This window comes from Perognathus longimembris, chromosome 15 (genome assembly GCF_023159225.1).
Source record: "Perognathus longimembris pacificus isolate PPM17 chromosome 15, ASM2315922v1, whole genome shotgun sequence".
Taxonomy (NCBI): Eukaryota; Metazoa; Chordata; class Mammalia; order Rodentia; family Heteromyidae; genus Perognathus; species Perognathus longimembris.
In genome coordinates this window covers 3,636,698-3,650,733 of record NC_063175.1, presented here as the reverse complement: position 1 = coordinate 3,650,733, position 14,036 = coordinate 3,636,698, and the positions used below count along the sequence as shown (strand labels likewise).

Sequence of the window (14,036 nt, the reverse complement as noted above, 5' to 3'; positions counted from 1 at the left end):
ACATAGTTTGCTAGAAGCAAATTGACTTCCAGATCAGGAAATTTAGAGCTGAATAAAAAGAAAAATGCAAATATATAAAGCTAAATATAGAAAATAATTTAGTCTGCCTTGCCAGTGGTAATGCTATGTTGCAGTTAGAAGAGGCAGTTCATCTGAGGGTGGAGAGTGCATTTCAGTATTACCAACATCCTGTGTAATCTCTCTTTATTTGTAGACATTCATTATTACTACCTAAATAGATAATATGTCTGCAGATCTACACAGCATATATACATAAATGTAGATGTATTGGTACATGTTCCTAGTTGTCAATACATTATATTTTACATTCAGTATTCGTGGGATACGGTTGAAGCAACTGAAGAAAGGGAAAAAACAAAACCAAACCAAAAATCCAGGAGCTGGTGGGTCCTGCCTATTATCCTAGCTACTCCGGAGACTGAGATCTGAGAACTGAAGTTTGAAGTCAGTCTAGGCAGACAGATGGATGAGACTCTTATCTCCATCCAGTTAACCAGCAAAAACCCAGAAGTGGAGGTATGGCTTAAGGGGTAGAGTTCCAGCAGTGAATGAAAAAGCCAAGCAAGAGCCATAGGCCCTAAGTTAAAGCCCCAGTACTAGCACAGGTGTGCATGCTCACACAAACATGTGTACAAACACACACACAAACACACACACACACACACACACACCCCAAAATATGGATAGCCAACATTTCTAAAGTGCATATTGTTTACCAGGTTCCATATAAAGTATCTAAATGGAATGCATTTGAACTTCATCATTTCTTTGCAAGTGTCAGGACTATGGTGACTTATTTTAGAGGTGAAGGATATGAAACCCTGGGGAGTAAAGTAACTAAACCAGTTCCATATAGCTGGTCTTGCTCTGTTGCCAGTTCCCCTAACCACATCGTGGACTGTTACATGTGTACTCGCCATGTTTGCCCTGTGCCATCTGGGGCTACTCAGATTCACCTTTGTCTCCCAGAGGATATTCTTAGGACTCAGGGAGGTCAGTGACCATGAAGGGAACTAGAGCCTTTCAGAAGGGCTCATCTCTCTCTTCCAGGCTACATTCTTGTCATCCTCTGAATGGGGCATCCATGCCTCTCAAGAAGAGACTTTTTTTTTAATGCTGGCACTAGGGCTTGAGCTCAGAGCCTTCAGTTCTCATTTTGCTTTTTGCTTAAGGCTGGTGCTCTACCACATGAGCCATACCTCTACTTCTGGCTTTTTGCTGGTTAATTGGAGATGAGTCTCAGACTTTTCTACCCAGTCTGGCTTCGAACCTCAATCCTCAAATCTTAGCCTCCTGAGTAGCTAGGATTACAAGTGTGAGCCACCAGTGCTTAACTTTCAAAGAAACATTCAACACTTCTCAATATTTAGAGCAAGCATAAATGTGCTATAAGGAGAAACTTTAGCCTCTGCTCTTGCCATTCTGGGATCTTTATTCAGCTAATCTCACACTGGAAACTACTAGTGCTTATCAGAGGGGACAGCTGGAATCAAGAGGAATACAAAGTAGAGGGAATAACCCCAGAATCAATTCTATGTCACAGATCTATCCTGGGGTTCAGTTTTCTCATCATTAGAATTGAAGTGGGCATGGAGAAAACTAACTTTCTTGAGCAGTTATTCACCCTTATTCACAGTATCTTAATGCATTTTTACTGTAGCTACTCACACTAATAGCATTGTGAGGCACATGATATCTGTCTTATCAAGTCAGGACACTGAGGTAAGGACGACAGCAACTATTCAAGATCATGATACAACTCTAAAGCTTATCTTCCCTCTACCATGATGCACTCCTACGGCAATTGACTGTTCTCTTTGCTATGCCAAATGCATGACAGAAACAACGTAAGGGAAGGATTTTTTTTTTTTTGGCTCATTGTTTCAGAAGATTCAGTCTATAGTCCTTGTCTCCATCGATATTGGTCTTACAGTGAGGCAGAACCTCACTATGGCTAGAGCATGTAGAGGAAGAGGCTGTTCACCTCATAGTGACAGGAGGCAGAAAGGGATAGACAGACAGGGACACAAAACAAGATACAGCCTTTAATAACACGCTGCCATTGACCTACTTCCTGCAGCTAGGCCCCCACCTCCTAAAGTTTCCAGAAGCTCTCAAAATAACCTTACCAACTGGGGATCATGTGTACAGCACATGAGCCTGAGAAGAACATTGTATAGCCAAACCATTTACCCCTCAGTTCTAATTGTTAGATGGTGTCTGAGTGTCCTTTCAACTCTGAAGCAGGAGAAAAATAATCAATGAACCTTGAACCTTGAAAAGGAAAAGTTTAGGATAACTACAAAAATATTACTGTATATTTGATACACATTTGGGAAGCTTGTAATCGAAAATATAGCACATACCAAATTTTGAAATAAGTTTCAGAACAGTTTGGAGGAAGTAAAAGGCAAAGATTTCCCCTACAGAAAGGTAAAGACTACTAAACAATGAGAAGAGGCCATGCTTTTCTACTAAACATGCGTTGGAGTCTTATCTGATACGAAGCCACAATTGGAGGAGCCATTCTAAAGAACACTGGATTATAAGAAATCTGAAACCTAATCTTGACGTCATCCAACTTTTAAATTTTCACTGGAACTCAAATGGCTTAGACAACACAAGTGTTGATCAGAGATACCAAATGTCAATACATCTTCTAGGTGAAGAAAACCATGCTCTACTTCAATATCACTTCTCACTAGTGACTCACTTGTTTGCCTCTGGAGAATTTTTCTTGCTCTTGGGATCACAGTCAGTTGGTATATCATTGAGATGGTCAGGATTTAAATGATGAGCCTGGGTATCCAATCTCTCAGTATTCATGGGGGATTGCTTCCAGGATCCTCTATGGAAACCAACTCCCAAAGAAATAAAATGGCATAATGTTTTTTTTGTATAGAATGTACCCACATTCTCCCTTACGTTTAAATAACCCATACATTACTTATAATGTATAATATAATACCATGCATATAATGGTTCAACTGTATTGTTTAGAGAATAATTACAAAAAATATACATGTTCAGTACAGATGCAACTTAAATATATCCTGTCCATGGTTGACTGAGCTTATTGTGAATGTGATATGGAGGGCTATAGGCTTATGGATATGGAGGGATGATGGTATAATAAAATAATTACTTTTTAAACCTTATTTAATAAAAATCATTTTAAAATACATTGTATTTTCACCAACACACCTTTCTACTACCCAACATTATTTTTTTTTTGCCAGTGCTGGGGCTTGCCTAGTAGCATGTAAAAGGCCCTGGGTTCAAACTCTAGTAACAAAAGAAGAAAAAAGGTTTGTTTTAAGAACATTTGCACAAAACCAAATTGAATTGAAATGATTTGAAACAAAACAAAATGCAATTCTGCTGAACCTTAGATTATGATAGCTGGAAAATGTTTTGGCTATTCCAGATGCTTAGTTTAATCCTATTCACCTACCGACAACCCAGTGAGGGCTAAGGACACAGAATAACCTACCTACTGTCACTTAGTATGTGAGCAGCAGATTTTGAATGAAACCATATATACTGGGACCATCTCAGACTGGTTTTATCATAGCTTATTATCTTCCTTGAATAGCCCTAACCAAAGATGCTAGCTAGAAATGCCTCTAGAAGGTTAGGTGTGATGCCTATAATCCCAGTTACTCAGCTAAAAGTAAAAAGATGAAGACCTGGCCCTTAGGGGCAAGTTCATCTTCCTCATTTCTACAATTGAGATGACTGTGATTCAGAGGCAAATGACCAGCCCAAGATGACTGACAGGTTAGGTCTTCTGTTCCAAGAAGTAAAGGCCTTTGCCTCCTTTTTTACTAATGGTATTTTACTTATTGGAAATCTAAATCAATACTACTGCCTAGCAGTATAATTACTTACTCTGTTTGTTTTTATTTTCCACAGCTGTTCCATCTAAATCAGAGTTGGCTGTTGAAATTTTGGAGAAGGGCCAGGTCCGGTTTTGGATGCAGGCTGAGAAGCTGTCAGGCAATGCCAAAGTCAACTACATATTTAATGAAAAGGAAATTTTTGAGGGTCCGGTAGGTCTTGTACTTTTTCTTTTATTTCTAATGGGAGATGGATAACTTGTTATGAAAACTGCTGTGCAGAAGAGTGTGGGATTAGAGTTATTCTCACATGTAAAACTGCAACAGGAGGGCTGGGGATATAGCCTAGTGGCAAGAGTGCCTGCCTCGGATACACGAGGCCCTAGGTTCAATTCCCCAGCACCACATATACAGAAAACGGCCAGAAGCGGTGCTGTGGCTCAAGTGGCAGAGTGTTAGCCTTGAGCGGGAAGAAGCCAGGGACAGTGCTCAGGCCCTGAGTCCAAGGCCCAGGACTGGCCAAAAAAAAAAAAAAAAAAAAACTGCAACAGGAAAACAGAGGTTGATTATATCCTGTTGCCTAAACCAGGACACTTTGGAGAATGAAAAGGGGTGCTATTTAAAAATTTCCAGACAGTACTCATAAACTAAAACTATTCAGGCAAACTCAGAAATATGATCACCTCTGAACACAGAACTTTTTCTCCTCGGCAAGAAAGGACCCCTTGCCCGAATCCACAGCTTCTTACCACTTGATAAATAATGGAAATGACTTCATATCCTCTTGAAAGGCACAGTTTGGATTTTTTGATGTATTGTTAAGAGAAATAAAGGCTATTCATATTGTCACTCCCAACAGATGTGACACTTACATGAAGAAAATGGACCTTTTGTTCCAACAGCTCAGAAAAATGCAATGAGAACCTTTGTCATGGCCTTTCTGGTTAAAAATATGTATGTCCTCATTGCGCACAACTATGACGGTTCAGAAAAGACAAATCACACATTCTTACAACTTTTGATGCAAAGATTGTATTTACCTTTGGAGTTAAATAAGTGTGTGTGTGTGTGTGTGTGTGTGTGTCTGTGTGTCTGTGTCTTACATAGGCCATCTTGCATATGTATTTATGTATGTATGTATGTATGTATGTATTATAAAATGCTATTTCTTTTTCATTTAATACAAACAGTTTTTATGCATAAAGCTCCGGCATCTGAGCTTTGTTTCTCCTCCCATAGACATCAGAAGGGACATACTTGAGCCAGTGCTCAAGTGATATGAAGAGTTGGGGTTCGGGAGGGGGGCCTGATCCTCCCCTGTACTGTTATGGTTGTGAATGAGAAGCTGAAAGGGTAAGGAGGTGTCACTGGTGACTTCTTAGCACCTCTTTTTCTTTTCATTGATTTTTAAAAAATATATTTTATTCATTTTTATTGTAAAAGTGATGTACAGAGAGGTTAGTTCCATAGGTCAGGTACTGAGTACTTCTTGAACAGTGTCCCTTCTTCCCTCATTTTCTCCCAGATTTTCCCTCTCCATCCTCCTCTCCCAGAAGTTGTATAGTTCATTTTCAACATAGTATTGCTGCTGCATTTTTTCACCCTTTGTCCCACCATTTCTATGCTTCTCCTTCATGGAGTGACATTTTTTTTAAACATCTGAGAAATAGTAGTGAGGAAGAAATGAACAGCTTTGTTTTGTATGCAGTATATTCATTTTCAGCAGAGTACCTTAGTGTTGAGCCAGATCAAGTCACTTGTGTGCTCACTGTGATTCGTCTCTTCATTTCCAAAAGGTTCTCATCAACTGATACGATTACCACCTGGCTGTGGAGAGGGCAAAAAAGCATGATTGGTATCACTCTCTGCCTCTCTAGACGCTGAATGAATATCATTATCTATATAATGCCTGCATGTTATCATTCATGCACACAGACACACACACACACAGACACACACACACACACACACACACTGTCTTACATCAGGCTCCTTAGAAGGAGAGTATGAGAGTTTTTTGTTTGTGGTTTACTGGGGCTGTACTCTGAAGAGAAACGGGGGGTGGGGGGAAGCAGGAAAAACTAGGAGAAAGCTAATAAAATATTGGCCCAGATTGTATACTCCCTTCCTGCAGGGGAGGCTATGGAGCATAAGAATTGGGATAGAGTTGGCCCATGACCTGAGCCTTCATTCTGAGATATATTTTATAGCAAAATGTAATCAACTCAGAATTGCTATAGAATTTGTGCCTCTATCCCCAAGGACTAAGGTTTATCTTTACATGCTGAAAAAAAAACAACTTGGTTAAACAAAGCAATAAAAATAGTCTAATAGTGCTATTTCAGTTTATTAAGAGTAAATAGATTTTAAATACTTTTAAAGCACTTTTATTCACATATTAATTTAGCAGATAATTTACTAGTTACCTACTATGTATCTACTATGTAGTGCTAGATACAGAGGATGTAGCAGTAAGGGACATGCCCCCCCCCCCACCTCTAAGCTGCATAGTTTTATATTATTCTGCTAGTTAAACATAATGCAACCTAGCTGGTCCATGCCTATAATCCTAGCTACTGAGGAGCCTGAGACATGAAGATTGCATTTCTAAGCTGGACTGTGCAGGACAGTCTGTGAAAGTCTTACCTTCAATTAACCACCAAAAAGCTACAAGTAGAGTTATGGCTCAGGTGCTACAGTGCTAGCCTTGAGCAAAAAAGGTCAGGGACAGTGCCTAGGCCCTGAGTTAAAGCTTCAGGACTGGCGCGCGCACACACACACACACACACACACACACACACACAAATAATAATAATACAATCAGGAAGGTAAAATGGCAATCTAAAATAAATTTTTGATAGAATTTTGTAATGGGAGTAACAATTTTTTATTTAGACTGAAGAAATTAAAATTCAACTATAAAATAAATTCAGGTCTAGGCTGTATATCACATACAGATTTTTAAGGAACTTGCTTAGTTGTTAAGAAATATTAAAGTTATGTTTCTTTGGAGTTTGTTCTTATTTTATTAAGGTTATTGTTATCTAGATAAAATGCCTGCCTTACTGATTTCTCTGTCTCCATCTTTTCACACTGAAGAAATACAAGATGCATATTGACCGAAACACTGGCATAATTGAAATGTTCATGGAAAAGCTACAGGATGAGGATGAGGGAACATACACTTTCCAGATTCAAGATGGAAAAGCAACTGGTCATTCTACTCTTGTCCTCATTGGAGATGGTAAGAACTTCAAGGAATGTGAGCTACAACACTTGGATACATGCTTCAGTGATTATACATGACATAAAAGACATCTTGGGGAAGATAGTAAGAATTGTTTCTTACTTAAATATCTATGATGAAAATGCTGTGTTCAGCTAATGCTTTCCACTATATTTCATTTCACAGAAATGAACATTAATTTAAAAGAACACTAAGTCAGGTGCCAGTGGCTCACATGTGTAATCCTAGCTACTCAGGAGGCTGAAATCTGAGGATTGCAGTTCAAAGCCTGCCACGGCAAGAAAGTCTGTGAGACTCTCATTTACAATTAACCATCAGAAAATTGGAAGTGGCACTGTGGATCAAGTAATGGAGTGGTGCACCAGCCTTGAGCTAAAAGGTGCAGGAGAGCACTCAGGCCCTGAGTTCAAGTACCACAACTGCCACACACACAAAAAAGAACATCAAGGCTGCATTAAATAGTGCCATATATAAACAAGTACTTGCTACTAACTTTCTCCTGTGAAAAATATTATAATAAAACCGAGACTGTATATGTTTCTCAGAAATAAACTGTGATTCTGTTTTATAATGTATACTTACTCTAAGTTACTAAACTGAAAAGAAAAAAATATGCAAAGGTATTACAAGCCAAATCTGTTAATCATACATTATAACTAGATTGCCACAGGCTTCCATAAGCAATGGAAACTTAAAATGCAGCACTTAGCAATGAAGAGCCTGCCAGATCTCTACATTTGTGACATCCAGTATTGATTACTATTTCCTCATTTGAGGACCATGGCAAAATTATTTAACCTCTCCAAGCCTATTTCTTCATCTATAAAAAAGCAAAACAACTCCAAAGGATGTTGGCTCATGCCTGTAATCATAGCTGCTCAGGAGACTCAAATCTGAGGATCACGGTTCAAAGTCAAACCTTAGAAGGAAATTCCATGAGATTATCTACCAAAAAGTCAGAAATGGAGCTGTGGCTCAAGTGATAGTGCTTTCCTTTAGCAACCAAAGCTCAAAGACAGCAACTAGGCCCCAAGTTCAAACCCCAGATGTACACACACACACACACACACACACACACACACTCAAAACAAGGATGGTCATTACCATAAACGAATGTTTTAGTAATGAATAGAAACCACTTATCACAATGGCTCCCATGTGCATTTCTGCTGCTCAACTTATTCTCATACTACCTTGTTTTTCAATTTCTAGTTTATAAAAAACTCCAGAAAGAAGCAGAATTCCAGCGGCAAGAATGGATCAGAAAGCAAGGTAAAAATAGGCAAAGTAAAAAGAACCCTTCCATTTGTTGTGTAAAATATTCCAATATTGTTTGTATCATAAATTACAATGAATTGTATTGATTATCCTAATGTCTGATAACTATTGAAAAGTTATTAAATATATAGCCACTAAAATATCTGAAAATAGAATCTGCAGCTTCAATCATTAATCACCTTAGAACTTAAGATAAGCTTTGATTTTTTTTCACTTGTGATTGATAAAATGGTTACTTACATCATTAAAATTTTCTAGGACCACATTTTGCTGAGTATTTGAGCTGGGAAGTGACTGGTGAATGTAATGTACTATTAAAATGCAAGGTAAGAGACAAAAAGCTTAATATTTGATCATAATAAAGAAAATAAATAGAATGTAGAAAAGAAAAATGCCTATTTTTCTTCTCTATGAACCCAAATGATAATCAGCACATCCTTTTTCTATTTGGATCCCCTTTATGTTTTCATCTTGCCTAATTGCTCTGGCTAGCAATTCTAGTACTATGTTGAAGAGGAGAGGAGAGAGTGGATATTCTTGCCTTGCTCCTGATTTTAAAAGGAATGGCTTTAGCTTCTCACCATTTAGTACTATGCTCACTGTTGATTTGTCATAGACAGCCTTTATTATATTCGGGAATGTTCCCTGGAATCCCAGTTTTTCCAGGGATTTTATCATAAGTGGGTGCTGGATTTTATCGAATGCCTTTTCCGCATCTAGGGATATAATCGTGTGATTCTTTGCCTTGGCTCCTGTTGATGTGGTGGATTACATTAATTGACTTGCATATATTGAACCAACTTTGAATCCCTGGAATGAATCCAGTTTGATCATAGTGTATGATTTTTTGATGACTTGTTGAAGTCAGTTGGCCAGAATTTTGTTGAGAAGCTTTGCATCGATGTTCATCAAGGAAATGGGTCTATAGTTCTCTTTCCTTGATAGGTCCCTGTCTGGTTTTGGGATTAGTGTTACACTAGCATCTTAGAATGTGTTTGGTAGTGAGCTTTACTCTCTGTTTCATTGAAGAGTTTGAGGAGTGTTGGTGTGAGATCTGTTTTCAAGGCTTTGTAGAATTCCGCTGTGAATCCATCTGGACCTGGGCTTTTCTTGGAATGGAGATCTCTTATTGCAGTTTCAATTTCATTGCTGGATATGGGTCTGTTCCGTAGATTTAAATCTTGTTCGTTGAGTTAGGGCATATCAATTTTTGTTAGGAATTTCTCCAGTTTTCCAGGTTCTCAAATTTGTTGGCATATAGGTTTGCAAAAGAGTTTCTTATATTCTGGATCTTTGTTGTTTCTGTTGTGGTGTTACCTGTTTCGTCTCTGATCTTGTTTATTTGGGTGTGCTGTCCTCGTTTTTGGTCAGGTTTGCTAGGGGTCTAGTTTGTTAATTTCTTCAAAGAACCAATTCTTTGTTTTGTTTATTCTTTCTATATTTGTTTGGTGGGGTTTTTTTGGATTCCAAGTCATTTAATTCTGATTTGATTTTAATTATTTGCTCTGCCTATTGGCTTGGGGTTTGGCTTGTTGCTCTCTTTCAACAAACCTTGTTAAGTTGTTGAATTGATATTTTTCCAATTTGTTGATGTGGGCACTCTGGGCTATAAAATTTCCTCTGAGTACTGCCTTTGCTGTGTCCCAGAGGAGCTGGTAATTTGTGTTTTCATCTTGGTTTAATTCCATAAACATTTGAAATTATGTTCTGATTTCCTCAATGATCCATTGCTGGTTCAGCAATGTATTGTTGAGTCTCCATGAGTTGTGGGGTTTTCTTTGGTGGCCTTTGGCATTGAGCTCTAGTTTTATCTCATTGTGGTCTGAGAATGCAAGGAATGATTTCAAGGTTTCTGAATTTGTGCAGGTTTGCTTTGTGCTCTAACATGTGCTCTATTTTGGAGAATGTTCCATGTGCTGCTGAGAAGAATGTATATTCTGGTGTTGCTGGATGGAATATTCTATAGACCTATAGATGTCGGTTAAGTCTAGATGGTCTATGCAGTTGTTTAATTCTGAGGTTTATTTGCTCAGTTTTTGGCATGTTGATCTGTCCAGAGGTGAGAACGGTGTGTTAAAATCTCCAACAATCTATGTGTTTGGGTCTATGAGAGGTTTTAGAGTCAGTAGTGTTTGTTTGATGGAGTTGGGAGCTCCTGTATTTGGTGTGTAGATGTTTAGAATGGTTATGCCCTCCTGTAGGAGAGCTCCCCTTATTAGTAGGTAGTAACCTTCTTTGTCTCTTTTTACTGTTTTTAGTTTGAAGTCAATTTTATCTGATACTAAGATTGTGACACTGGCTTGTTTGCAGGGGCTGTTTGCTTGAAAGATTTTATTCCAGCCTTTCACTTTTAGAATATGTTTGCTTCTGCGCATCTCTTGGAGGCAGCAGAAAGATGGATCTTGTGTTTTGATCCAACTTGTCAACCTATGTCATTTAATTGGAGAGTTAAGTCCATTAATATTGAGAGTTAGGATTGAGAGGTGATTGCTTGTTCCTTTCATTGTATCTGTCTTTGTAGGGATTGTGTCTTCCCTTTTTGCTCTACTAATCTGGAGTTCTGTTTATGGATGCTTTCCCTGTCTAGATCGTGGTTTTGGTGGCTTTCAATGTGAAGGACATCTTTGAGGATATTCTGTAATGCTGGTTTGGTGGAGATATATTGGTTCAACTTTTCCTTGCTATGGAAGACTTTTATTTGACCTTCAGCAGTGAATTAGAGTTTAGCTGAATACAAAGTTCTTGGTTTATAGGTATTTTTCTTTAGGATGTGGCAAACATCATTCCAAGCTCTCCTTGCTTTCATGGTCTCTGCTGAGAAGTCTGGGGTAATTCTGATTGGTATTCCTTTATATGTTATTGTTCTCTGTTCCCTAGCAGCTTTCAGGATTCTTTCTTTGGCCTCTATTGATCCTGTTTTGGTTACAATGTGTCGACAGGAAGTACTGTTCTGGTGTGGTCTGTTTGGAGTCCTAAATGCTTCTTGTATCCGGATGGGCCCATCCTTCTGGATGTTTGTTTGGGAAGTTCTCAGCTAATATTCTGTTAAATAAGTTGCCTATTCCATTAACTTCTTTCTCTAGGTTTTCTTCAATACCCATTAGCCTTATATTGGGCTTCCTAATAATGTCTTGAAGCTCCTGAAGTGATCTGTCTTGCTTTTTGGATTGATTTGTATTGTTTTTGTTCTTTCTCCATAAAGTCTAGGCTGTCCTCAATTTCTGGGATTTGATCTTCCGCATCGTCCAGTCTGTTCTCTAAACTTACAACTTAGTTTCTTGTCTCCCTACCTTCTGATTCATCTTTCTTGATGGCTTCCATATCTCTACTGTAATTCTCTCTTAAGTCCTGTATGGACTTCCTTACTTCATTAATTTGGTTCTGGGTGCCGTCTCTAATCTCTTTTAGCTAAGTAGCTATCTTTTCATAGGACTGTTTTTCTTTCTGTTGAAGTTCATATATCATTCTGTTTGTGGAGACCATGAAGTCCTCTATTAACTTACGATTGGAGTCATCGCATTCACAAATTATTCTTCGGTTTGCCTCCTCACACTCTAGAATACTTGTCTGGAGAGATTCAAACTTTTCAAATATCATTTTTATCTGCATAGTTGGTAGAGCAGTTTGAAGGCTCTCCTCTGGGATTTCAATTGAATGCTCTGTTTCCTGTTTGTTTTGAGTGGGTGATGAGTTTCTCTGTCTTGCCATACTTTTTGTGTTTCTTCTGCCCATTTGGATTTAGAATGCACATCTGCTAGCCCCCTTTGGCACTCTTTAGGACCTGAACCAAGCTTACCAAGTCCTGTTGTGCTATTCTTATAGGTACACAATCCTAGACAGGTAAGTTCCCTCTCTTTTTATATGTATAGCTGCAGATTTAGTGTCCCCACAAATTTCCCTTTGGAAGTAAAAACCAACCCTGAGCCCTGTGTTCAGTGGCTGGATTGCATACTGTTACAATCTTGTGCTTATTTCTTTTGGGGTTGATAAAATTGCTCTAGGAACCCCTTTGACTCTCTCAGATTGTCCCCAGATGTCTATTATCTTGCCTACTATTGACGTGGGCTCAATGGAATCTAGAGGTCCTGGGCGGTGGTGGCTGTTTGGTTCTCTGATGATTATGGGTAGAAGTTGGGTGCCCTCAGTAATTGGGGGACTGTGGTCGGCTTGGGGAACCAGTCTGTTGCTCCCAAGGCATTGACAGCTGCTGCCTTCAACCCCTGAAGCAGTGGGGCCTGTGGCACCTGGCTGGGACCTCTGGGCTGCTGAGGGCGGCAGCGGACTCCAGCTGAGAAGACCCCTGAGCTGCCTGCGGCTGGCCCCGGTGGGACTCCGGGGCTGCTGAAGGCACGCAGCAGGCTCTTGCTGGAACAATGGATAGAGGCTGGGTGCCCCCCAGTCACTGGTGGACAGTGTTTGACCTGGGAACCCAGTCTGTTGTTGCCTTGGTGGCAGCAGCAGTAATAGCTGCCTGGAGGCCCACCGCTTGTTGTGTTTACCAGTGGTTGAGGTTCCTCCTGTCTGGGCTGGGACTCCTTCCCCTGGGTGGAGCTCTGACTCATTACTCCCACACCTTTGCCCTTTTCAAAAATGGCCCCTTTGACCTTACTTTCCCCTGGTGTGCTTTATTTCTGGTCTGCTCTGGTCATCTATGCCAGGGACAAAGATGGAGATTCACTGTGGTGGGTGGGGGGAAGGGCTACTTTCCAAATGGCATTCTGTGGGTGCAGACTCCAGTGAGACTGTATTTTGTGGAGTACTCACCCTTCCTCTGATTCTCCGGAGTTTTCCTGCTCTGCTTGTGGATTGCGTCTGCCTGCTGCCATCTGCTGCTGTCTGGTGGGTTTCTCTCCTGGTCGCTGGTGCAGTGCTGGAGGTGGGTGTGGATTGGTTCCACCAGAAAGCAACGGGCTGTGGCTGAAATCTGGATTCTTGGATGTGCTGTCTCATTTTTTCCTTCAAGGCTTGAATCTCTATCCTGTTATACCTTACTTGGCTAACTTTCTAGTGTTAGAACTTTCCCTGTAGAAGAAAAAAACTGGGTACTTGGACAGAGCTTAGATAGGGCTCTACTGCTCCTCCGCCATCTTCTTCCCCTCCAACAATTCTCTTTTCTAACCTTTTTAAATATTGATTTCACTATGTTGCCCAGGCTATTCTTGAACTCCTGTACTTAGGGAATCCTTACACCTCCCACCTTCTGAGTGTTGGGACCCTAGGCCAGCCATGTCACCATGCCCAGCTTATCAAGTGACATTTTTTTTTTAAAGATTTCTAATGGACATTATCTCTAGAATATACCATATTTTAATGGCTGCATAGTATTTTTATTTGGCCTCAATTATGAGTTGGCTTTGAAAAACTTTGGTAATACACCAGCTGGGTGACTACTGAGCTGTCCAGTCCTTTGAGGTAACTGCCAACAGATGAAAAGTTCCATTCTATTTCAGTTTGAGTTGCTGTCCATGAGCACACGAGTAGCACAAAGAGTGGCTCCACAGCCCGTGCTCACCATCACTGTGTTCACCATGGAAGTCCAGAGTCAAGTCAGCCTTTACTGCTGGGAATGAGATGCAATTAACTTAGCTCTGCTCATTGGCATCTATTTTGTTACAACCTTTCTCTTTATTAGTTTTTCACTGATTTCTATA

At 39.8% G+C, this 14,036-nt stretch overlaps 1 protein-coding gene across 3 annotated transcripts in view; it reads left to right on the top strand.

The window, feature by feature from the left end:
- Positions 1–14,036, top strand: part of Myom1 (myomesin 1) — a 158,733-nt gene that overhangs the window by 128,623 nt on the left and 16,074 nt on the right. For all 3 annotated transcript variants that reach the window (XM_048363644.1, XM_048363645.1, XM_048363646.1), the window contains 4 exons: positions 3,937–4,073; positions 6,960–7,104; positions 8,320–8,379; positions 8,644–8,711. In XM_048363644.1, the coding sequence (XP_048219601.1) occupies positions 3,937–4,073; positions 6,960–7,104; positions 8,320–8,379; positions 8,644–8,711 (410 nt within the window). The remainder of the gene's footprint in view (positions 1–3,936; positions 4,074–6,959; positions 7,105–8,319; positions 8,380–8,643; positions 8,712–14,036) is intronic.